Source organism: Podarcis raffonei, chromosome 17 (assembly GCF_027172205.1).
Source record: "Podarcis raffonei isolate rPodRaf1 chromosome 17, rPodRaf1.pri, whole genome shotgun sequence".
NCBI lineage: Eukaryota > Metazoa > Chordata > Lepidosauria > Squamata > Lacertidae > Podarcis > Podarcis raffonei.
Genome location: NC_070618.1, coordinates 6,342,582 through 6,368,080, shown reverse-complemented (window position 1 = coordinate 6,368,080; position 25,499 = coordinate 6,342,582). Strand labels below are relative to the sequence as shown.

Sequence of the window (25,499 nt, the reverse complement as noted above, 5' to 3'; positions counted from 1 at the left end):
ACCTGATCAGCCAGTCGGAGGATTTGAAGAAGTTCCCATCTGCATCTTGCATCTCCTCCAGTTGGAGCGAAAAGGTGCAAGTGGTGGGGGGAGCAGAAGAGATTTCTTCTATGTGATAGTTGCACAAGGAGCTTGATTGACAGGTGCCTGGCTTAACCTTGAGCTTTAACTGATGCCGGCTATGGCTTTGCAGCAGTGCAAGTAGAAATACGACGTTCAGAAATGTCCTGTCTCTATTCTTTCTCTCCCCACTCCCAAATGAAAAAGAGATTCCGGTGGTAATGAATAGAAGAGTTACCCTTTATTTATTTTGGTTGTGTGGGGGGATGTAATTTTGCAGTTGTATTCACCTCCCAAAAAAACATGTAGATCATTTTCATAGAACTTAGAGTGCCCACATTTGGGACAGTGATTCCTAAAGCTTTTTAGGGCACTGCTCCCTTGGTTCCATAAACTCAGGCCCAGCGCCCTTTCTCTATATATAGCATTACTCAGAATAGGCATTTGCATGACCTACTAATGAAGATAATAACAATCAAATTCAAAATACAGTGGTACCTTGGTTTTCGAACGTAATCCATTCCAGAAGACTGTTCGACTTACGAAACGTTCTAAGACTGAAGCATGCATTTCCAGAAGCATTTACGTCCAGAAAACTCAATATGGAAGCCACGTAGCATGTTCAGCTTCTGAAAAGCATTCAAAAACCAGAGCATCTACTTCCGGGTTTTCCGCGTTTGAAAGCCAAAACGTTTGACTTCTGAGACGTTCGAAAACGGAGGTACCACTGTACTAACAAAGAATTCAGAATCCAATTAAAACTATTTAGTTCAATAAAACAAAACTGATGAACTTGAACCAGTGGAACCAACTTTTCAAAGTCTGAGAGTCGTTTACACCTTCATTGCTCCATGCCTTCCCCTTGCCTCTTAGCACCTCCTTAGGTAATCTCATGCTGACAGCTTCCAGGAGCCACAGGTGAGAGCTGAGTGCAGGTTGGGGACCAAAGGTGGACAAGCTACCCCAGAAGGAGCATGACGACGATCCCCATAGACTCCTGGAATTGGCTTTCACTAGACAGCTAAACCAGATGAAGGTAGACGATGGGTCTCAAACCCTCAGTGAGTTAGGGACTTCCCTTGCATGCAAAGACAGGGTCCCATGGATTGAGGAGGTGAGACCAATAATGGGTCCAATAGTCAAGAAGGTGGTTCCTTCATGTGCTGCAGAGGTAAGTGAGGGGCAGATGGGTCTTCTCAGCCTGGGAAGGCAGTGTGGGATGTATCTGTTGGGATACTGCCGGGGAGACGGGGGCATCAGGCAGACATCAGGCAGGCCCCCAGCTGGCTCCACCCACTGGCTGGCAGCCGGTCTCCCTTGGAACAGCATCAACTAGCGACACGAGCCTCAGATACGTTTAGAGACCCGTGCACGCTCTATCAGCAGAGTGTGTAAATCATCTTGCAGCAGAAGAGGCGGACAGAGAAATGTGTAAGCATATTTACAGCATTTATTCAGCATAGTTCAGGAACAAAGGAAAACATGTCTGCTTCCCTTCGTCTCCGGCAAAACAGCAGTATAGCAAAAGCAACATACAACGGAAGTTCCCAGCAAGTGCCAGAAGTAAACAGGCATGTGATACACAACAGTCATGCCTGGCCTTTTAAGGTGGAATGGAACTATATCCTAACAGTATCTTCACTGTAGCAATCAAATACAACATTTCCTGTTTCCTAGAGTGGACAAACAAGGGAATGTTGCTCCAGACAGGGAGGACTTCCTGTCATACCTGCCCTGGGGCATCCTCCCCCTGTGTGTGACCAGGTAGATGGGCATGACCCTAGCAGACCCTATAAAGGAGCTAGTCACGCAGCTATCTTCCTCTTTTGCTACTTCTCTTTTGCCATCTTCCTCTCTGTTGGCTCTCAGCCAGCAGCACGTGGGCTCATCCCTCACAGAGGATGAACCCACACTTCTCTCTGTAACTGTAACTACAAGCTAAAGCCTGCCTTCAGGACCATACAGTGGTACCTCTGGTTACGTACGTAATTCATTCCGGAGGTCCTTTCTTAACCTGAAACTGTTCTTAACCTGAAGCACCACTTTAGCTAATGGGGCCTCCCGCTGCTGCTGCTGCTGCGCCGCCACCGCACGATTTCTGTTCTCATCCTGAAGCAAAGTTCTTAACCCAAGATAATATTTCTGGGTTAGCGGAGTCTGTAACCTGAAGCGTATGTAACCCAAAGTACCACTGTACTGTGAGCTGAATGTAAGTAAACTTCACCATTACATTTAAAAGAAGACTGTCGTATCATTATTGTTTTTAAGAAGGAACTAAAGGGGAATTTACCAGGAACAATCCAATCTGGACAAGCCAATTTATATGGTTCTAATGAATCCATCAACTAGCTTCCCACAATGTACAAGGGAATGTGCTCTGCTACTAGCTCACTAGCATGAGTGAGGAAGGATAATATTTAATCAATATATCCTCTCCTGCTATCCTCAACATTCTCACAGGCAGCTGATCAAGGAGAAGGAACACTCTGATCCTAAACTTCTGCCTTGCGGGATTTCTTCAGTAAAAGAAATGCAAGGAGTAAACCCTACACAAATCTGGAGTAGCGTCCCAAGACAGTTGGATGGAGCCTTGTATGTGGTGTGCTAGGAAGACATGGAAACACCCCACAAGCAAATTGGGATGAATGCTCATTATGCTATACCCACTCAGAACAAACGCTTGATAAAGACCAGACATAGTCTGACCACCACATGCACTTTGTGCAAGCAAAGATGGATGGATGCTGAATAAACAGATTGTCTGCAGGAGCCTTAACTAGTTTCAATAGATATGACAGCTCCTCATATTCAGCAAACAGTAATTATCAAGGAGTTCCAGGAAAGGATGCACTGTGCGCTAATTTACACTCCCTCCCTCCTTGCTTAGAGTCTTGGATAAGCTGCAAGAGACGAGCAACAGCCTGGGTGTCTCCATCTGCCTCACAGCTTGGCTTAGCTCCCTGCACAAAGCTTGTACAGTCGGTTTTTGTAGTGGGGCTGGGGTGGATTGTGCCTGGAAAGAATTGTGTTGACATGTGGTGGTGAGAAATTGGGCTGATAAGAAACGGCCTTATAGAAGTGCACTCTGTAGGGTGGGGAGGGAGAGAGAGAGAGAGAGAGAGAGAGAGAGAGACAGAGGTAGTGATCAGAGCTAGAGCAAAGGGACAAAATAGCCACAAGGGAAAGCCTTCGTAATGGTCAAATTTGAGAATGGATCAAAGGTTCTGTCCCCAGCTGGTTTTGAAATATAGCAGAAATGCACATACAAACATCTTATTAAAATATAGAGGAGCCTCTCGCTCTCCAGGCTTCAGCGAAAGCCTGTATTCACCCCATAGGACGCACACACATTTCCCCTTCATTTTTGGAGGGGGAAAAGTGCGTCCTATAGGGCGAAAAATACGGTATATACTGGAGACCTAGTCCTGTTAGGTATACTTCTCCACCAGGAGTAAGGAACCTTTCGACAACTTTCTGAAGGCCACATACTTGTGAATATGACCAGAGACTCATTCTAGCCATGCAGGATTCTGACATTTCTGGGCACATATACATGGGCATAGCTGGGGGGAGGCAGCTGGCCCCCCCATCAAGTCAATAAATAAAAATACTTAACTAAAAGTATAATTAATGAAAGCATTTGAAATTGAAATGCTCACTGAGGTCACTTGATGATGTTGTGGTGCATTCTAGTGAAGATTTCGACAGATTTTTCGGAGCACTTGGGGTCAAAAGAAAGTAATTTAAAACAACTGTTGTTGGTGCCAAAATCCCAAAGGAGCAGAAAACACTATTTATATATGCGATCACAGCTGCACGGATGTTCCTGGCCCAGAGATGGAAAGAAGATAAAGTCCCTACCAGAGAAGAATGGCAGATGGAGTTAATGGACTATGCTGAAAGGGCTAAAATGACTGGAAGAGTCAGAAATCAGGAAGAGCAAAATTTTAACAAGGAAAGGGGAAAATTTATACCTTATCTTAAAGACCAATGTAAACCGTTAAATTTGTTAGTAGGATTGGAATAGCACTTATGGTTTAAGGTTGAATTCTGGAAGAGGTCAAGGATTTGGAGTATCATAAAAGATGCGGGAAGAAATAATAATATGACCCACAAAGGGGAGGATAGAAGTCCAGGAGATTCCTTGGGATCTTGTTTTTATGATTTATGTTTGATATATCTCTGTAAAATTTTAATTTGAAAAACCAAATACAGTGGTACCTCGGGATACATATGCTTCAAGTTACATACGCTTCAGGTTACGGATGCTTCAGGTTACAGACTCCGCTAACCCAGAAATAGTGCTTCAGGTTAAGAACTTTGCTTCAGGATGAGAACAGAAATCGTGCTCTGGCGGTGCGGCAGCAGCAGGAGGCCCCATTAGCTAAAGTGGTGCTTCAGGTTAAGAACAGTTTCAGGTTAAGAACGCACCTCCGAAACGAATTAAGTACTTAACCCGAGGTACCACTGTTTACTGCACTTTTGTATGACATTTTCACTAATATATCTGCTTCTTAATATATTCATTTTTGTAATTATTGTTTGGTTGGAGAACAAAAACAACAACAACAAAAAACTGTTGTTGAGACCTTTCATTCCAAATCTGCTAGACAGAGCCAAGCAGAGGATGAGTTTTTCCCAACAGACAGGTGGGTGGGTGTCCCCCCCCCCCCGCACACATACAAACTTCCCTCCATCGAAGAAATCAAGGGACATTATCAGGATTGTTGTTGTTAATTCAATTTATATACTGCCCTTTATCAAAAGACCCCAGGACAGTCTTCCCTATTGAATTGGCAGACCACCCTTTGCACCTCAGTTTTCGAACGTTTCGGAAGTCAAACGGTCTTCTGAAACAGATTCCGTTCGAAAACCGAGGTTCCACTGTATTATTAGACAGAGCCCAAACATTTGCATTTGTGCAGGTGGTTTGGATTGTGTTCCTTGGTGCATATTTCAGATCTTTTCAGCAAACCAAGAGCAGTGATAGGGCTTACACGATGAACCGCCGACAATTAAACCTTGGAAGAACCGTAAAACAAGATCCCATTGTGCCCTCTGTACGTCAGGTGCAGGTTTTTCACACACGTACACAAAATGTTACATTTACATCTGAGGGGCAACCGCATCTCAAAGCAGGTGTGAACAATTATGCCATTAGACACATACACACTGCAAAAACACACACACACACACACACACAAATCTTGGAACAGAAGAGACTCAGCAGGTATTAATCCTGGGATCCAAAGGGAATTACTCTGCATTCTGTATGGAAAGCTTCATCTCCTTACAGACTCAGTTATGTAGCATTAATACAAATATTCATTTGTCAATGGTAATTTTACAGATGGGAGAACTCCTAACAGATGGCCTTCCTTTCTCCCTCCACCCACCCAAGAGCAGTGTAGCCAGGGACAGGTGCCAATGGAGGAGGAAGCCCTGTGTCCTTCCTATTTCCTGAGCTGAAGGCATCCTCTGCCGTGTCCTCTATTCCCCCAGCATCTGTGGCGTGTGGCAGGTGCGATGGCAGCAGCCGCATGGAAGACGTGTCGCCGTGTTGATTCCAGAGAGCTAAGCTCCGTATAGATGGGAACTCTAGCAGGGTTGGCATTGTGCTTCCAGAGACTGATTCAGAGGTCTCCCCCTGAGATAATTGCCGTCTGAAAGGGCTAATGCCGAGGGAATCCAGGGAGCCCGCGTCTTCCTTGGCGTCGTAAAAGCCAGAAGAAAATTGGCTTAATTTCGCCAGGGTGTCCCCGCAAAAGAGGCTTGCCATTGTTCTGAAATGTTGCCATAGATACCGCCAACAAAGCACTCTGCGTGAAATAAAACGAGGGGAAATGTAGGGAAATGAAGACACCTGAACCGTTGCGTTCCCTTTGTTGTGCCACAGGCTTGGCAGACAAACGCAACTCTGCCAGCCCCCCAAAGAGATATTCATAGAAGTGAAGCTGGGTTGAAAAGGGACTTGCTTCTGATGGTATGCAATGCACGCTCGGCCCCTTCTTACTTCTGGTTAATAAGGTTTTGCCGTTGTATCACAAAACCTCCTTGATCAAAAGCAACCACGACACAAAATACATTTGTGTGTACTTCACAGACAGTGATCCCCCACTCTCAAACCAGTTTCAGCTCAATGAAAAGCTCTTTGTTGGTCCACAGACATCGCGGCATTTTTTCTTCCAGCGATGAAAGCTCTTCTGCTCAGTGAGCAGACCGTAGACACCCAAGAACATCGCAACTGGATGCAACTGCAGAATATTTGCAACCCACTAGCCCAATTCAAATGCAACGCTAAACCATAAGTTTCGCATTGCGTGGCAAGGTCCCAACCGCCGCCCCTCCCAGAGGTTGAATAACTTGACACCAGTATTTTAGGTTAATGGGCTAAAAAAGGCCACAATTTTATTGGCTACAGATTGTGAGCGGTACAGTCATACCTTGGGTTGAAGTAGCTTCGGGATAAGCATTTTCGGGTTGTGCTCCACGGCGACCCGGAAGTAACCGAGTGTGTTACTTCCGGGTTTCACCGCTCGCGCATGCGCAGATGCTCAAAATGACGTTACGCGCATGCGCAGAAGTGGTGAATCGCGACCCACGCATGCGCAGACGCGGGTTGCGTTCACTTCAGGATGAGAACGGGGCGCCAGAACGCATCACGTTTGCATCCAGAGGTACCACTGTATTGGCTTAGGCTTTGGACCTAACTGACTATATCTGACTCATGCAGGGAGTCCGGGAAGGGTTAACCGTCAGTAGGGGGAGTCCTGCTGATGCACATCAACTAGGAGCTCTCCTGGGGTCACCAATAGGGGTTGTGCCTTAGGCCCTAGCCTCCCCAGGCTTCGGACAGGGCCACGCCCCCCGGAATCCTTTAACGGAATACCCTTCAATGTGCGGGAGAGGTGATGGCGCTACCTCCCCTCCTCTCTCCTCCAGCAATATTCCAATGCCTAACTGCCAAACCTTACAAAGTTGTGACGATTTGCTACGAGGTAGGCGAAAACCAAGGGACGCGGGTGGCACTGTGGGTAAAAGCCTCAGCGCCTAGGGCTTGCCGATCAAAAGGTCGGCGGTTCGAATCCCCGCGGCGGGGTACGCTCCCGTTGCTTGGTCCCAGCGCCTGCCAACCTAGCAGTTCGAAAGCACCCCCAGGTGCAAGTAGATAAATAGGGACCGCTTACTGGCGGGAAGGTAAACGGCGTTTCCGTGTGCTGCGCTGGCTCGCCAGATGCAGCTTTGTCACGCTGGTCACGTGACCCGGAAGTGTCTCCGGACAGCGCTGGCCCCCGGCCTCTTAAGTGAGATGGGCGCACAACCCTAGAGTCTGTCAAGACTGGCCCGTACGGGCAGGGGTACCTTTACCTTTACCTTAGGCGAAAACCAAATGGCCCGTGCCAATTTGCCAAGTGGAGAAAGTCCTACCAGGCCCCTCAACGGCGACCAACCGAAGTCCATAGCAAGGTCAAGAGATGAAAAACCTAAAGGGCGGGAGGGTGGGAAACCAGAGGAGCTGGAAACGCAAAAAGGGGTTCTGCGTTCTGCTTAAATCAAGCAGGCCACATCCCCAGACCAATCGGATTGGTCGCCTGGGCAGTGACGCGGCCGGGAATCCCCCCAATTGCGCAGGGCTGACCACACGCCCTGCGCACGTGGAGGGGTCGTGAGAGCCTGCAACCCCACCTCCTCCTTAAGGCGGAAGTGGCTTTATGGGAACGGGAACAGCAGGTTGTTTCAACTGCGGTCTGCTGAAACAAGCCAGGATTAGAAACCGTAGCTTGATCTTGGCTTGCTTTAATAAGCTATACTTGAATCTAACACAAATTGGTCCAGTCGCGACATAAAGACAAACTGTGGTTAGTCTAACTGAGGGAACAGGTGCTTAGGGTCTCCTCAAGGCCTTACAAGAAGAGGAGGAGGAGTTGGGCAAAGGTGTTTTCCTGCCTCAAGCCAATCTCATTACACTAATGGCGTAAAATTTGCCTTTTAAAATTTGTCCTCTAAATTGTCGCACTTTAGTGGTTAGCTGCTCAGAAACTGCTAGAAATGACAACTTTTCATACCGTGCCTTTATAGAGAGACCCTCCAAATATTTCCAATACAGTGGTACCTCAGGTTACATACGCTTCAGGTTACACACTCCGCTAACCCAGAAATAGTGCTTCAGGTTAAGCACTTTGCTTCAGGATGAGAACAGAAATTGCGCAGCAGCGGGAGGCCCCATTAGCTAAAGTGGTGCTTCAGGTTAAGAACAGTTTCAGGTTAAGAACGGACCTCCGGAACAAATTAAGTATTTAACCTGAGGTACTACCGTACCTAGAAATTAATATTCTTGCAGCCGTGAAGAAAAATCCAGCTAAAGATTTACTTTTCCCATCATTGTTCTGGTTGTCCCGAATATTAATTGATGCACCCTCTCTTCGTGCTCAATTTACATTTTTATTTTTATTTTAAATAGGTTTTTTTCAGGGTCTGAAATCAACTTGCAAACAGTTCAGTAGCGGCAGGAAGAAAGCTGTGCAGAAGCAGTCTGGGTCCAGTATGAGGAAACACAGTTTGAATCTATGAGAAAGGGAGACAGCTCCACATGCTGGATAATCGGAGTCTTTTCTTTTTCCTTTCTGCTGTCAAAGGCAGCTCCACAACCGTGAGGGCTTGGATGATGAACAAAATGAAATAAAAGTAGCAGTTTATGGTGTTCAGATTTTGTAAATGGGGCATGCTATAAATTGCTGGACAGATATTTTTTTTCCAGGGCAGCAGCAAACTAAACACAGTCCTAAAGCCAATGGATGAATTTTATTTGCCCTGCCTTAGCACAAAGAATTAGCATACTTCAAGCACAACAAAAAGTGTAGCCAATCAATTTTTTAGCTCACTTCCCGTTCTATAGGAAACTCATTATGCCAAAGGACAACGTATATGGCAAGCCCACTAAACTGCCATTCTGCATCTATTTCCCCCTTGCTCTTCCAGCTCCCGCTATTGTTGTACCCCCAAAGAGGATTCACAATGTAACTGGAGCCCAAGTCTACCTGTCTTGTGAAGTGAAAGCAGTCCCAACACCCATCATCACCTGGAAGAAGGTATGTGAAAGATGCCAAGTGTTTTATGGGGTAGAGACCTAGAGCTGAGCCAGCCTTGTCCGGAAAAGCTTAGTTTCATGGAGGGTGGGGTTCACAATTGGATCTGGGCTTAAAGCCTGTGTCTACTGTGTTTTCACCTTGCTAAAACTCTGCAGGTCACGGAGTCCCCAAAGGGAGTGAAGCTCTTAGAAGAACTTCCTGGAGACAGAGTCAACATGGCAGTGCAGGTCCGAGGCGGTCCTTCAAAACATGAGAGCACAGGCTGGGTTTTGGTAAGCTCCCATTGCACTATATAGTTCAAGTGCCCCTCTGTACAGCAGTAGGTTCCCTCATTGCGAGAAGTGAGGTTAAAGGGAACCAGACAGAGGGCCTTCTCGGTAGTGGTGCCCACCCTGTGGAACGCCCTCCCTTCAGATGTGAAGGAAATAAGCAGCTATCTTACCTTTAAAAGACATCTGAAGGCAGCCATGTTCAGGGAAGTTTTTAATATTTAATGCTTTATTGTTTTTAACACTTGATTGGGAGCCACCCAGAGTGGCTGGGGAAACTCAGCCAGATGGGCGGGGTATAAATAATAAATTATTATTATTATTGTTGTTGTTGTTGTTGTTATTGTTATTGTTATTGTTATTGTTATTGTTATTGTTATTGTTATTGTTATTGTTATTGTTATTATTGTAGTGGAGCAGCATTGCTGAACAACAAATAGAGCAGGATGATGTGTGGACTATCCGGTATAAATCCATTGTTATTGCATCAGTGTTGCAGAATATCCCTGGGAAAAACCCACCAGTCTTCCCTTGTGGCAGCTGCCGTGAATTCTGAATCTATGAATTGTACAGACATGGACTAACCCTTTTGGTTGCTGCGGTTCACCTTTTCTTCTTTGTGTGTCTGTCTCCCTTCCAGATTAACCCACTGACAAAAGAAGACGAGGGCATTTACCAGTGCCATGCTACAAACATGGTGGGAGAAACACAGGCAGAGGGGAATATTAAAGTCCTAGAGCAAAGCAAAAATAAGAGGGGTAATTTCCCGGCATCGGATGACATGAAGTAGCAAGGTAATGTTGATGCTGCTAGTGCTCTTTGAGTCTAGGAGTGCCATTTTGAGATATTGTGTATGTCCAGCTTGGGTCATAGTCAGCACTGATTTGTACATGGTTTACATGATGTTCCTAACGAAAAGGTTCCTGCCCGGAGGAACTTACAGTGTTAATTTCAACTCAGGGAGAGAAAGGCAGAGGCATGAATACCAAGGAACTTCTAGAACAGCCTTAAAAATAAGCCTTCATAATAGCTCACTAAGAGGCTGGCAGCCAGTGTTTCTGTCCAAACGTGGGAAATCCCTCCTCACCAACTAGCATGTAAATACTAGTTAGCAAGCCAGTTTGGGAAAAGCCTTTTCCCAAACAAGCTAGTGGAATGGAGTAGAGCAGATGGATGAGTCTCCTTTCCTCAGCAGCCAGCACACAAAGTGGACTGGGAGATCCATCCCTCCTCCCTCTCTCACCTGCTTGGAATTCTACGCTCACCTCCATGAAATTCCTGGTCTACTAGCATGCTTCATTCCAATGTATTTAAGGGTTTTTTCCCCAGGACTGGGGGGTTAAGACAAAGGCTTCATTTTTAAGCAGCTTAGTGTAGTTACGGAGGATAGGTAAAAGGAATTGTAGAGGGATTCTTGGCCCAGAGATGGAAAGAAGATAAAGTCCCAACCAGAGAAGAATGGCAGATGAAGTTGATGGATTATGCCCCAAAAAAGCTTAACAAGGTTGGCCTGCCCCCCTAATAAAAGTTGAACAACTCTGAACTCCCCCCCCCCCAAAAAAAAAAAAACTGGTAGATCACTGCCATTTGTTTTTTCTGGGAGTAGATCACAGTCTCTTGGGAGTTGGACGTCCCTGGAATAACACTTGTAGTTTAATGGGAATTTTGGACATAATGGGAGATGTAAAAGATTTGGATTATTATAAAAGATGCAGGAGGAAATGATTTACAACAGGACCCACAAAAGGGAGAGGGAGGAGGGAAGTCCAGGAAATTCTTTGGAACTTTGTTTTTATGTTGTATGTTGGATATGTGATTGAAAAACTTTAATCTGAAAAACCAAATAAAATTTATTTTTTAAAAAGAGGAATCATAGAGGGATTCCATTTTGCTCGTCATCCCGTTTTCAAAGCCCCTTGCAAGATAAAGTGTGTTGTGAGATGGTGTCAACAAGTTTGGCACCATCACACCTGAGGACATATCACACCTGGTTCAGGGGACCTCTCAATCTGCCTTCCCCCCTATGTACTTTAAGATCAGCTAAGGAAACTCAGCTTAAAGTGTCTCTGCCTCTTGGCCGTCAAGTAAATGGGTGGATACAACAGTTGCACTCCATTCTCCTCCCATCTGTGGAACTTCCTTCCTAGAGAGGAGTGTTCATTATTGAGCTACTTTTTACATGGGGAAATGTGGACATGTAGACAGGTTTTTCCCAATTTATTGCTGACAGGTTGGGAGTTTTTTGGTGACATGTTCTTTCAGGCGACAGACTTTGTCATTTAAATGTGATTTTATTGCAACTACTGCGTTTTCACGGGACGCGGGTGGCGCTGTGGGTAAAACCTCAGCGCCTAGGACTTGCCGATCGTATGGTCGGCGGTTCGAATCCCCGCGGCGGGGTGCGCTCCCGTCGTTCGGTCCCAGCGCCTGCCAACCTAGCAGTTCAAAAGCACCCCCGGGTGCAAGTAGATAAATAGGGACCGCTTACCAGCGGGAAGGTAAATGGCGTTCCATGTGCTGCACTGGCTCGCCAGATGCAGCTTGTCATGCTGGCCATGTGACCCGGAAGTGTCTGCGGACAGCGCTGGCTCCCGGCCTATAGAGTGAGATGAGCGCACAACCCTAGAGTCTGGCAAGACTGGCCCGTACGGGCAGGGGTACCTTTACCTTTTTTTACTGTGTTTTCACAGCACTGCAAGCTGCTTTGAAAGCCTTCTAAGGCTATCAAATGGGAGGGGTTAATAAGGCTCAAAACAAGTCAGCAAGCGAGCATTGAGATTATTCTTTGAATGTAAATGCTCCAAAATCCAGAAGGATAGGGAAAGCGGTTTTCTTATTTGCACTGTTCCCACAATAGAGTGGATCATGTTGCTGGAAGTAGTATTCTCCGAGAGCAAAGATTCTTGTCATGCACTGAGTACTTCCATCTTCTAGGTATGCCTCCAGGCATGTCAGTATTTTGCAGGTGATTCATGCAGATGCTTTCGGTTTGCACAATTAAAGTGTCATGTGGCCCTAGCATAACATATCCACTTGAAAGAAAATCTCAGAGTTAATCCCTACCACAAAATACTGACAGCCTGGAGACAATCTGAGAGAGAAAGCAATCAGAAAATGGGTTAAGAAGAGAAGTGAATAGTAGTACTTGCTTTTCTACAATTTCCGTAGCAATGTGGCCCTCTAATTTGGCCAAAGTAACTTTGTGGGACGTGGGTGGCGCTGTGGGTAAAAGCCTCAGCGCCTAGGGCTTGCCGATCGAAAGGTTGGCGGTTCGAATCCCTGCGGCGGGGTGCGCTCCCGTTGTTCGGTCCCAGCGCCTGCCAACCTAGCAGTTCGAAAGCACCCCCGGGTGCAAGTAGATAAATAGGGACCGCTTACTAGCGGGAAGGTAAACGGCGTTTCCGTGTGCGGCTCTGGCTCGCCAGAGCAGTGATGTCACGCTGGCCACGTGACCCGGAAGTGTCTGCGGACAGCGCTGGCCCCCGGCCTCGAGTGAGATGGGCGCACAACCCTAGAGTCTGGCAAGACTGGCCCGTACGGGCAGGGGTACCTTTACCTTTACCTTTACCTTTCAAAGTGGATTTTGCTGCACAACCTTTGGGTGGAGGTTAGTAGTCTTAATGCATCTCCAGATGATCTCACCCAATAACTGTCTTTTCCCCTCCATCCCTTCCTTCTAGGATGAAGTGATCTGACTACCTCTGAGCGAATCAGAGCCAAGCAGACTAGAAACCCATGGAATAGTAATTTGCTTTCTTAACTTGCTGAAGACTAGAAGATACCATTTTGATATTCTTATTGATTAATGGTGCAATTTGCACACCTTTTTCTTAGAGTGTCTGATTAATACTGGGCATGTAGTGAATGATGTAATAAATGCTCAATAAAAGCATGGTGTTTTTTTTACACTCTTAATTTTTTCTCTCTTTGTACTGCCGCTCAGATGTAGTTCTAACATAGCACCCGAGCAGCCTCTCCTTGTCTCACTGGCTTCTCACTGCAATTTACTATAAAAGACAAATCTCAACAATAGAACTATAATACTTGTATCTTTGAAAGTAAACCCAAAGAAAGACTATTTGTTGTTGTCTTGACTTCTGGCAGTACATTGTCAGTTGTCTTTGTTTAATCTTTAAATAAGAAAAGGATTGCGACCTTTCCCCTCATTTTCCATACTGCTATGCCTTTAACCTATCATGCATAATTTAAGCAAGGCAGAAGAGCAGGGCAGGCAAAAAATAATAATGTGATCCTACACTTAACTAGGAATAAGTCCCATTGAATTCCATGGAGCGTACTTCCACGTAAGCATAGGATTGTGCTGTGACACTGCCACAAACTTTCAGGCAAATTCAGTCATTCTGGTAGCACTTGTGGGCCAAAACAGCATCTTCAGATGCTTAAACAGAAGACATTTTTCATTATCAGCATTAGTCTGCATGAGAAATGTAGGCATAGCTTTCCTTCCCAAAATAGTGATTGCTTACAAGGCGCAATTTTCTAGCAGATCTGTGATTTCTCTCCTTCCAACGCCTCGAAAGAGAAGATTCATTCCTGATCAAAGAAATCTACACTAATCTGCATGACCAACAGCTGAAATAGCTATTTAAAAACAGCCACGCTAGATTTTTGCGAAGAAAAAGCTACTGGCTGCTGACACCTGGTGGCTACTTTCATACAGTGAAACATGCAGCAATTTCTTTTCTCCGCTAAGGAGAGCAATTGACACTCTGGTATATCATCGATTTTTAACTCACTTATACAGTGGTACCTCAGGTTACATACGCTTCAGGTTACATACGCTTCAGGTTACAGACTCTGCTAACCCAGAAATAGTACCTCGGGCTAAGAATTTTGCTTCAGCATAAGAACAGAAATCATGCTGTGGCAGCACGGCGGCAGCAGGAGGCCCCATTAGCTAAAGTGGTGCTTCAGGTTAAGAACAGTTTCAGGTTAAGAACGGACCTCCAGGACGAATTAAGTACTTAACCCGAGGTACCACTGTAGTAAATCTGGCATTGCTGAGTATTTGATATGGGGAAAGAAAGACTCACTAATAAGATTGCCAGCCTGTTAATAGTTTCAAGGATTGCCTTGTGGAATCGAACCAAGACGAGAACTGTCTCCCAAGAGCCAGGTGCCCTTTTAAAGTATGCCTCTTCTGACTGTGGATGTTCCATTTAGGTATTCTGGCTGCTAATTGACCCATCTCCCAAGAATTTGTCTAATCCTTTTAAAAAGCCATCTCAGGCCCCATCCGTATGCTGCAAGCAATAGCATAGAAGCCACTGTGATATGGCTGTTCCCAATGGTGGTATGGGGAGTAATGTTGCCAGCCCTGTCACGCCTAACCCCAGCTCTCATTCATGAGTCTCATACTGATATAAATGGCTTCTTTTTGTCTGCCCAGAAACAACCTGCCAGTCAACTTCACTGCAGGATCCCAATCTCTAATTATGAGGGGGATGAACTTATCTGCTTGTCACCATTTTCTGCTGCCTTCTTTCCAATGTCACCCTGATTCATTAAGCAAAGAGGAAGAGTATTCAGACCCAATTTTGGCACTACTTAGCATCAATTTGCATTCTGAAAAGCCTAGAACATTATCCTGTTCTTCATTCCTGCCTAGTCACACTAAGCTTCTACTATCCTCCTCGCATTATATGTGAAAAGACATTTGCAAAGGGAATAAAATTCTCTACAATGACTGTAATTGTAGAATGCCATGTTAGAACATATGCCACATTTTATTTCAGCCATTCAAGATTTAACCACCGAGATTGCACAGGATACAATGAGATACTCTGGTGATAACCATATCGTTAACATCTCAGAGATAAGCTCTACTCCAAAGAACTCTGTTTACAGGTAGCAATTTTCCCAAATCGGTTGATATAATCTCTGAAGAACAATAAATTTGTACCAAACATAAAGAAACCACATACTGACACATGTAAATAACGGTTATTGGCTTTCTCTCTTCGGCTCTTCTACAATCTTCCCAAATATTTCAGTAGGAAATGTCTGGATGCATTTGTCAGGATACAGAGCCTCTTCTTTGCAGCCCATTCAATGGGAGAGCAACCACTGTCCGCCTGGGTCTTCCATTCAGCCCGTCCTTGATGTTCTTTTGTTTTCATATGCTTTCCAGCTTCTTTAAAATGAATGGAGCTGAAGAAAGAAGCATACACCCATTTTTAAAGCCACCTAGGTTTGTAGTCATAACCACATAGCAGTGAATTCCATAAGTTAACTGTGCACTGGCACAGAATATGGTCAACCACATGCTAGAACAAATGAAGCTTCTGAACTATACATTAGTTCTACACTTGAGCATCTCCCAATATTCACTGGTTGCTTCTGATACAGTTATTCCATAAAGCATTCCTATATACCTATTAGAGCATCTCTCCTTGAATACTCAATCTAGCCAATTACATTTTCATTCCTAGAAAATGTATCTATTATTCTAATATTCTCAATATATTTGCTCTTCCCTTCTCCAACTCAATCTACATATTAATTTCAAGCAACATACAGCTGCCCAACCCTCTTGTCTCACTGCTGTATTGATGGAATCTCCATTCCGCGTCCCAGCAAAAACAAGTGAGCTATTTGCACCTACCTACCATGAGTTGATGAAAAATAACTTCGTGTTTTGAATTTTCATATCTTAACACTGCAATTACAACTCTAGTGGGGAATCTCTGGCCTACAAGGCTGTTCTCATCATGTCTTGCCCACTGTCTGGCTTCAGAGACCCAGAAAGAAAAAGGAGTCAAGCTAAGTGTGTGTGGCTCTAATGGGATTTTCATTCCTACTATTTCCAAAAATTCTTTGTAGAATTGAGCTTTGGGAGTTTTGAAGTTTGGAGACGCATCTGCCACATGAATTACATTCAGTCGCATCTTGGATCTACAAGGTGGAGTGAAAATTGCGTCTCCAAGAAGTGGTGTGTCATAAAGGGAGCTCTCTTAAAACAGCAGTGGTTTGGTTTTCACACCATGCAACATTCCCTCTTGCATCCAGAAGGTTGCACAGACGTTCCACTTGCACTGCTGTGGAGCTAGTCATTTGAATGCCAGCACTTTATGGGGAACAATTTATGGGGAACACGTAATTTATTACACACCTTTAGGCACCAGGCAAAAACATTTCTCTTTAACTAAGCCTTTGGTTGATTTGATTTACATCCGATGCCCTTTTAAAATGTGTGGTTTTTTTGGGGGGGGGGTTACTGGGTTATTTTTATTAGGTATTTTGTGGTTTTATATATTGATTTTATTCTGTGAACCGCCTGAGACCCCTGGGTATAGGGTGATATAGAAATTCAATAAATAATAATAATAACACATAATCAAATGTCCTTTCCATTTAGGTACATCTGACCCCTGCCTCTCTCCCTCCCAAAAAAACATGCAATGTTTCAAGTACATATTTTTCCAATTCACAGATCTCAACAGAAGCACACCATTGGTAAAGGTAAAGGGACCCCTGACCATTAGGTCCAGTCGTGGCCGACTCTGGGGTTGCGGCGCTCATCTCGCTTTACTGGCCGAGGGAACCGGCGTACAGCTTCCGGGTCATGTGGCAACATGACTAAGACACTTCTGGCGAACTCAGAGCAGCGCACGGAAACGCCGTTTACCTTCCCGCCGGAGCGGTACCTATTTATCTACTTGCACTTTGAGGTGCTTTTGAACTGCTAGGTGGGCAGGAGCAGGGACCGAGCAACGGGAGCTCACCCCGTCGCGGGGATTCGAACCGCCGACCTTCTGATCGGCAAGTCCTAGGCTCTGTGGGTAGCTGCACCCAGTTGTGACTCCTTGTGTGTGTGGAAAATGAGATGATAAAAAGGCCTTGGCTGGGCTGCTCTTTGGAACTCCCTCCCTAGACAAACTAGGGCCGGCTGCTGCAGGCTTTGGCAGGCGCCAACCCTTCCTGGGCCGGCCCTGCCTCCGCCTGCCCTCTCGCGACGCCCGAGCCGGCCGGACCCCAAGGCCTCTCTCCCCTCGCTCGCCCGCCCGCCACTCACTGATGCGCAGCGCGACCACGTAGATGAGGAAGGTGCGCACGGAGGAGAGGACGTCCTCGCGCATCTTCCGCTTCAGCTCCTCCGGGTCCAGCTTGGGCCCCAGGCCCTCGATGCGGAACATGGCCTCCCGCACCACCGCGTCCCTCAGGCGAGCGTCTCCCCTCCCGGCTCGGCTGGAGCGAAAGGCCGCTGGCTAGAACTCGCGCCGGAAAGGGCCTTCCTGTTCCTGCGCCGATTTCCTGTACGGGTCCCCGCTAGGGACAAACCTCCTTCCCCACGGTTGCCTAGTGCTCTCTTCGGGTCGCCGCTAGGGCCAAGCTTCGCTCCCCGTCGCTGCACCGCTCTCCTGTACGGGTGCCCGCTAGGCACAAACCTCCTTCCTCACGGTTGCCTTGTGCCGTCTACGGGTCGCCGCTAGGGACAAGTTTCGTTCCCCGTCGCTGCACCGCTCTCCCGTATGGGTGCCCGCTAAGGACAAGCTTCCTTCGTTCCACCAGAACCGACCAAAGAACGAGAAAAGTAGTAGCAGCGTCACGAGGCATAAGAAGATGGAGCGATGCTACTTGAGTGCCCATGGGGTTTTTATTACTTTTTAGGTTTGCATGAAGGGCAGCCCTTAGCCGTGTCTACTTAGAAGTATTAAAAACCCTATTAAATCCGAGGAAACAACATTTTGAATTGCTGTGACTCCACTGAATCGCATTAATCGTTTTTTGGGAGACCGAAATTTTAATAAGGAATGGGGAAAACTTGTAATTTACCCTGAAAACCATTGAAACAGTTGAAATCGTTAGTAGGGTTGAAATAACACTTGTTGTTTAATGGTGAATTTGGGGTATAATGGAGATTACATAAAAGATTATTATAAAAATGCAGGAGGAAATGACTAACAATAGGACCCACAAAAGGGAGGAGGGAAATCCAGGGGTGTGTGTGTGTGTGTGTGTGTGTGTGTGTGTGTGAGAAAGCGGAAACAAACTCCAAGCATTGGAGACGGGCAGTCAAGTTGTGCATACATAACAGTGACCAGAGGGGGAATAACCACAGAGAAGAGACACTGGTTCGTCTGTAGCAGCGCAACCCCGGCTGCGACAAAACATCTTTCGCCCATATCTGACTCTACAGCCACAGCAGGTGCTGTAGGTGTCCGGCAGTTTAGGTAAAGGCAAAGGGACCCCTGACCATTAGGTCCAGTCATGAATGACTCTGGGGTTGCGGCGCTCATCTTGCTTTATTGGCCGAGGGAGCGGGTGTACAGCTTCCGGGTCATGTGGCTAGCAGTGCACGGAAACGCTGTTTACCTTCCCGCCGGAGCGGTACCTATTTATCTACTTGCACTTTGATGTGCTTTCGAACTGCTAGGTTGGCAGGAGCAGGGACCGAGCAACGGGAGCTCACCCCGTCGCGGGGATTCGAATCGCCAACCTTCTGATCGGCAAGTCCTAGGCTCAGTGGTTTAACCCACAGCACCACCCGTGTCCTGTCTGGCAGTTTAACTTCACCCAAAAAGGTGCACTCTTCCACTGTCTCCCAAGACAAACAGATGTCAACAACGGATTATTGTGAGCCGCTTTCAGCTGAACATTTGTAGTTAGAAAAGCAGAATGCAAATATTTAAATCACAACAGATCAAAGAGCGCTTGCTCTATGTTATGTTATGTTATGTTATGTTATGTTATGTTATGTTATGTTATGTTATGTTATGTTAACATACAGAACAATGGTATATAGTTTTTGTCAAATATGCAGGGATTTGTGATATGTAAAATGAACCATGGAAAGAAGAAGGGAAGCCATTAATATCTTAAGGATGTAAAATGAGTATTTTAAATTGCAAAACAGAAGATTTAATAAAAATTATATGTGTGTGTGTTTGCTCTTGTTTTTTGTTTTTTAAAAGACTTTTGCCCTGCTCTTCAGGCTCCCAGAGCACCTTTCAAATATCAGTGGTGGTGGTGAAGAAGAATGAAGAACAGTTGTTTGCAAAGAAGAAGAAGAATGAAGCTTCATTGAGTATTTCCAATGGGTGTCACACTAATCTTTTTCCATCTCTTAGCGGTTAATGGAGGACACCCATTTCCTAGTTCCTCAAACCTCTTTCCCCCTCCCTGGACAGGAAGTGAAAGCTTCTTACTGGGTGGGGTGGGGCAAAACAAATGAAGAAACCCATAAATTGTGAACTGGTGAAAGTGTGTTCACTCTGCAAACACACAAAAAAGCAACGTCTTTCTAAACACGGCGGAAACTGCAGAGTCTTGCAGCCGGGGCACTCACAGACCTGTGTTTATTACAGCATAAACTTTCAAAGAGGGTTTTGTCAGATGCATCCTGCTTTGTTGTGGGAATTTTTTTTATTTTTGGGACACTTCTCTGTGCTGTTGCCTTTCAGAGGGGAGGCAACAGGGGTAATTTGTCCAGGCACTTGCACTTGTCAGGCAGGGTGGCGGGCACATCCACACTCCCACCAGAGGAGAAGAGGAAGGGGAAAGGAGGCTCAGATAAATCCAATACCTTCGTTTTCACTTCAAGCCTGTTGTGTGTGCCTGCCTCCAAGGAGTAGAGATTGGTGACACAAGAATGGGCCTTTTCAGTGGTGCCCCCCCCCCCATTTATGGAGTTCTCTCCCAGGGTAATAAACTTATTTATTTCACCATCACAAGCTGCTCATAGGGGCCAGGCAAAACATTCAAATTCACACCTTTGGATCTTGATTTTAGAGGAGTACAGTAGAGCAGTATCTCTTGTACATATTATTTGTGTATATTGGGCTGTTTTATCCTTGTTTATGTAACTCACATGGGGGGGGGAAGTACCTAATAAAAAATATTATTATTATTATTATTGGCTGAACCTTCTAGAGGTTCAGATGATGGCAAAAGCAACAGGCATGTTTTTTTTTTACTATTCTGCATGGAAATAATTATTACGCTGCCAGCAGGGGTCGTTCTCTGTTAGATTTAAAATTAAGAGCATCTCATACTATCCTTTTTCTATGGTTCTTCACCCTGAACTGCCCTGGTGGAAATCAGATGTGTAATTCAAGCTGGGATGAAGTGGAGAAATTAGGGAAAGTTTTCAGTATTCATGCAGACCCAGATTTCACATCACTATGCTCTAAACATCCACTCCAAATCATCATCATCCTCTCTGCAACCTTAAGCTAGTTGTTGAAGTCCTTCAGAGCAGCTGGTTTCTGTACAAAACAGAAATTGATAAAATGCAACAGTCTGAGGCAGTGTGGTGTAGTTGTTAGAGGGCTGGACAAGGACCATGGGAGACTATAGAGTTCAAATTTCCACTTAGCAGGGAAGCTCAATGGGCCAGTCACACTCAGCCAAATGTACGTGTGGGTGGGTGTGTGATTGAGCAAATTATGCAATCCCTGGAGAAATGACATGGGCTGAAGGACCCTTGAATGAAGGCATTAGTCATCGATTTTCCAGCTCCGTCATTAATAGATTTAAATAATGAGACCAGATAGCTGTGATTATACACTAGTCAAATTAAGCCCCTAAATAACCTATTCATTTCCCCCGATGGCATGATGAATGGCTGCACTGACAATGCAGCTTAAAAGGTGGCAATCCTTTGCATGCTGTGTAAACGGACCTATTGTGTCTGCTTTGCTTTCATTATCATCACCACCATCATTTTATTATCATTATCGCCACCTGCAAATGCAAGACCCACCTGTTTCCCAGGTCTGCCTCCATCCCTAGGCAAAACACCAGGTTCCTTAGTAGGTGGAAAACAGGAAGGAAGAGGAACTAGGTGTCAGGTGTGAGTGCAGAAGCCAGGCCCTGTGACCAATAGGACTCTGCAGGACTGGGGCCTTCCTAAGTTTGTTCTGAAGAGGCAAGGCGTGGTCACACAGGTGAGGCCGATTGGTAACTCACAGCACCTGGTGGCAAGAGCCGGGAAAGGATATAAGGTCAGCACGTTCCCTTTGGCTCTTTGCCACAGCAACACGCTTCCTGCCTTGCTGCGTTTGGCTTCTTGCTTCCTGATCCTTGAACCTCGGCTTCTTGACTCCCTGCTTCTTGATCCTCGGACCCCTGACTTTGTGACTTCTTGCTCCTTGAACCCTTGACTTCGTGATTCCCTGCTTCCTGACCCTTGGATCCTTGGCTTCTTGACTCCTGGCTCTCTGACCCTCGGACTCTTGGCTTTCTGACTCCTGGCTTCTGGACTCCCGTTCCTGCTCCCACCCCGCCATCTTGCCCCCGGTCCCAACGTCCCCAGCCAGGACGTCGATTGACCGTGAACCGGACAGTGACACTAGGTATCCTTAATATCAACAGTGGTAGAGATTCATTTTTGGAAAATGGGGCATTAGCTGCTGTTGTGCTGGTTGTTCCAGCAGGTCTTGGTACAATCTGAACTCTCTGAGGACCTTCCTGTGAATATCTGCCACTCCCTCCCATGTTCTTAAGACTCACAGGAACATAGGAAGTGGCCTTATCCTGAGTCAGACCAATGGCCCAGTATTCTGCACTGACTGGCAACAGCTCCCAGACAGGAGACGTTCTCCATCCTACTTAGAGACACCAAGGGTAAACCTGGGGCTTTCCGCATGCAGACCAGATCCTCTGCCCTCCCTTATTCTCTGTTAGAAACTCATTTTGCCAGTCTATGGCAGCACTTGCCTAAGTGAATCTTTCAGTTTGCTCCTGTTCCCAAGAGCTACAGAGAGATGAAACGTGTCACGAGCAAATTGATGGGGTAGACAAAAAGGCAAGGAATAGTATTGTTGCAAAAGTCGGGTGTCTGCCCGTCTTTCTGCCGAGCGGTGGCAAAAGTCCATGGGGTCCCAGGCACCCAAAGAGGGTCTGTGTCCCTTTGGGGGATGGAAGACTCTGTGGAGACTGCCGTTGCTTTAAGAAATATGATTTATTTGCCTATTTGCACCTTCAGTCTGCATGGAGGAAATCCAGGTCGTACGGTATGGGCATTTCAAGAGGCAGCAGCACAGGCAGCCTTCAGCCAGCCTGCCCCAAATGGACCTCAGCTCTTCTTCCTGCCTCTTCTTTCCAGCAACCCTTACTCCCAGATCAGACTCCCTTTTCCTGTCACCTCAAATATACACCCCGTCACCTTGTCAACCTTTCAAACCTCTGTCTCTGTTCACACTTCAGGGCAGGAGGGGAAGGAGTTATCTTGCACTGGCAACAAGCCCTCAATGGCCCTCTATTCTAATAATGATGGTGATGATGATGATGATGATGATGATGATGATGATGATAGGTAAAGGACCCCTGGACAGTTGAGTCCAGTCAAAGGCAACAATGGGGTTGTGGCGCTCATCTTGCTTTCAGGCTGAAGGAGCCGGTGTTTGTCCACAGACAATTTTCCGGGTCATGTGGACAGCATGACTCAACCGCTTCTGGCACAACAGAACACCGTGACAGAAACCAGAGCGCATGGAAATGCTGTTTACCTTCCTGCCGCAGCGGTATCTGTTTATCCACTTGCAGTGGTGTGCTTTCAAACTGCTAGGTTGGCAGGAGCTGGGACAGAGCAATGGGAGCTCACCCCGTCATGGGGATTTGAACTGCCGGCCTTCTGATCGGCAAGCCCAAGAGGCTCTGTGGTTTAGACCACAGTGCCACCCACGTCCCGTCTTCCCTTAATGACCCTAGCTTGGCCAGGCTACCCAGGAATTCAAAACCTATGAGAAGCAAGATCCAGGCACAGGTGGAAAACTGTGGTACCTGGTTGTCCATCTGTCAAACGGGCCTGTTTCGCACGAGAGCAGGTTGAGAGGCAATCCCCTAATGCGTGTGACCTTGATCACAAATCACTGACAGCAGGATAGTTGCATGTCCCACTGCGATCGCAGCTAGGCATCACAACAGGGGTGTAATTCAATTGTGGCGCAATGTGGATTTTGTTTTGGCTGCTTGCAGCCAGTAACCTGATTAAACGGAGCAGCCATCGGTTCTGGCTTAAGACAACATCTGCCATTGCATGGAATTAAGCCCGCGTCCCCTTCTCAAGACGGCGTACTTGGTCATTCCTTCATTCTGGCTCCCTGTGCAACCACATAGTGGCACAATTGCAGGTAGCCATGTATGTCCAACAGGAATGTAAATCCCAAAGGCGCAAGGCAGAATAATGGCAAACCCACATTGCAGCACAGGTGGTTGTTTGAGCCGCACTTCTTGTTTTTAGTCAGACAGGATCATTTGGGTGGTGGCAACTGATGCCGAGCAGAAAGTACAGCTGATTTGGGCATTGCTGATTTGGGGGAAACTCTGGAAAAGTGGCTTGAAGTTTACAGCATGTTACTCTTTGAAGGAGAACTACTTGGAAATTATTTACAGATGGTATTTAACTCCAAGTAGGCTTGCTAAGATGTGTAAGACAGAATCAGACTAGTGCAAAGAGGTGGAGGGAACGTTCTTTCATATGTGGAGGACTTGTAAAAGGGAAAAAGAGTATTGGGGAAAAGATCCATAATGAATTGAAAAAAATTTTAAAAAGTACTTTCCCAAAAATAACAGAGTCCTTTCTGTTGGGGATAATTCAGACTGAAATTCCCAGGTGTCAAAAAAGTTTATGTATGCCACTACTGCGAGCTCCCGTTGCTCGGTCCCTGCTCCTGCCCACCTAGCAGTTCGAAAGCACATCAAAGTGCAAGTAGATAAATAGGTACCGCTCTGGCGGGAAGGTAAAACGGCGTTTCCGTGTGCTGCTCTGGTTTGCCAGAAGCGGCTTAGTCATGCTGGCCACATGACCCGGAAGCTGTACACAGCCAATAAAGCAAGATGAGCGCCCCAACCCCAGAGTCGGTCACGAATGGACCTAACGGTCAGGGGTCCCTTTACCTTTACCTTTACTGCGGCCCTTGTTTGGTTAGCCCCAAAATGGAAAACAAGCGAAGTTCCAAACAAAGAAGAGTGGCAACTTAAGTTGACGGAATATGCGCAGCTTGCAGAAGAAGAGAACAAGAAGAACATGCATTTAGAGAAGATTGGAAAATGTTTATTGAATATATTGGAAATAATTGTGTACAGCTGAAAACACCGGCAGCATTAAGGTAAATTCAACAGCGTAAATACGTTTTGATGGATGCAATAATGGAATACTGAATGGTATGGTTTTTGTAGAATATGCAGGGATTTATGATATGTGAAATGAACCATGGAAAGAGAAGAAGGGAAGTCATAAATATCTTAAGGATGTAAAAATGAGTATTTTAAATTGTAAAATTTAATAAAAATTATATCCAAAAAAGAAAGAAAGCTAGTACAGCTGATTCCAGGTTTCAGGTCACTCCCAAAGCTATACCTCCCAGTGGGACTGCTTGGTCAGTGTTTCTCAGGCTGTTGGCTGACTTGGTAGCAGCAGCCGAGTCTCAGATACCACAACCATTTAAATTTCCCACAAAATGCCCTGGTGTTCCAGGGTTGCAGGGCATTGCGGGGAAACCAACTACATCTAGTGAGGAGTTCTGCAGCACAGTTTCAGATGGAAGTGATTATGTACACGTTTTGCAATTGCAGGTTTCATTTACAATTCAAACATTTATGTTAACTTGTATCGATATTTTAAGTTTTCCTATGTGAACCAATTTAAAGTCACCTACCCGGTAACGGCATATAAATTTTGTTAGATAAATATCAAAAAATAAAATTTTAATGACCGCTGCTTTCCAGACTCAGTCACTGCTGCCAGATAAACCCAAATTCAATATAAATTCAATAAATAATAATAATATGTTTTTGGGGGGAGCGGAGCAATTGGGTTGTTGTTTCTATTTTTATTATGTATTTTGTGGTTTTGTATCTTGATTTTTTGGGACGCGGGTGACGCTGTGGGTTAAACCACAGAGCCTAGGACTTGCCGATCAGAAGGTTGGCGGTTCGAATCCCCGCGATGGGGTGAGCTCCCGTTGCTCAGTCCCTGCTCCTGCCAGCCTAGCAGTTCGAAAGCACGCCAGTGCAAGTAGATAAATAGGTACTGCTCCGTCGGGAAGGTAAACGGCGTTTCTGTGCAGTGCTCTGGTTCACCAGAAGCAGCTTAGTCATGCTGGCCACATGACTT

At 45.9% G+C, this 25,499-nt stretch overlaps 2 protein-coding genes across 2 annotated transcripts in view; one reads left to right on the top strand and one right to left on the bottom strand.

Moving 5' to 3' along the window:
- Positions 1-13,324, top strand: part of IGFBPL1 (insulin like growth factor binding protein like 1) — a 35,710-nt gene extending 22,386 nt beyond the window's left edge. Inside the window, exons 2-5 of the mRNA XM_053370555.1 lie at positions 9,040-9,149; positions 9,305-9,421; positions 10,059-10,212; positions 13,099-13,324. Of these exons, the coding sequence (XP_053226530.1) occupies positions 9,040-9,149; positions 9,305-9,421; positions 10,059-10,208 (377 nt within the window). The 3' untranslated portion in view covers positions 10,209-10,212; positions 13,099-13,324. The remainder of the gene's footprint in view (positions 1-9,039; positions 9,150-9,304; positions 9,422-10,058; positions 10,213-13,098) is intronic.
- Positions 13,325-15,146: 1,822 nt separating this feature from the next.
- On the bottom strand, positions 15,147-17,680 carry TOMM5 (translocase of outer mitochondrial membrane 5). The gene is made up of 2 exons (XM_053370561.1): positions 17,454-17,680; positions 15,147-15,589 (listed from the first exon to the last, which is right to left on the bottom strand). The coding sequence occupies exons 1-2, from the start codon at positions 17,572-17,574 to the stop codon at positions 15,555-15,557; spliced, it is 156 nt and encodes a 51-aa protein (XP_053226536.1). The 5' UTR covers positions 17,575-17,680; the 3' UTR covers positions 15,147-15,554.
- Positions 17,681-25,499: the final 7,819 nt, after the last annotated feature.

Excerpts from the sequence above, each read along its gene's own strand:
- TOMM5 (XM_053370561.1), bottom strand. The coding sequence starts at position 17,574 with ATGTTCCGCATCGAGGGCCTGGGGCCCAAGCTGGACCCGGAGGAGCTG. Across the intron at positions 15,590-17,453 it reads CGTGGTCGCGCTGCGCATCA|CTCCATTCATTTTAAAGAAG; the intron begins GTGAGTGGCGGG and ends TTCTTTCTTCAG.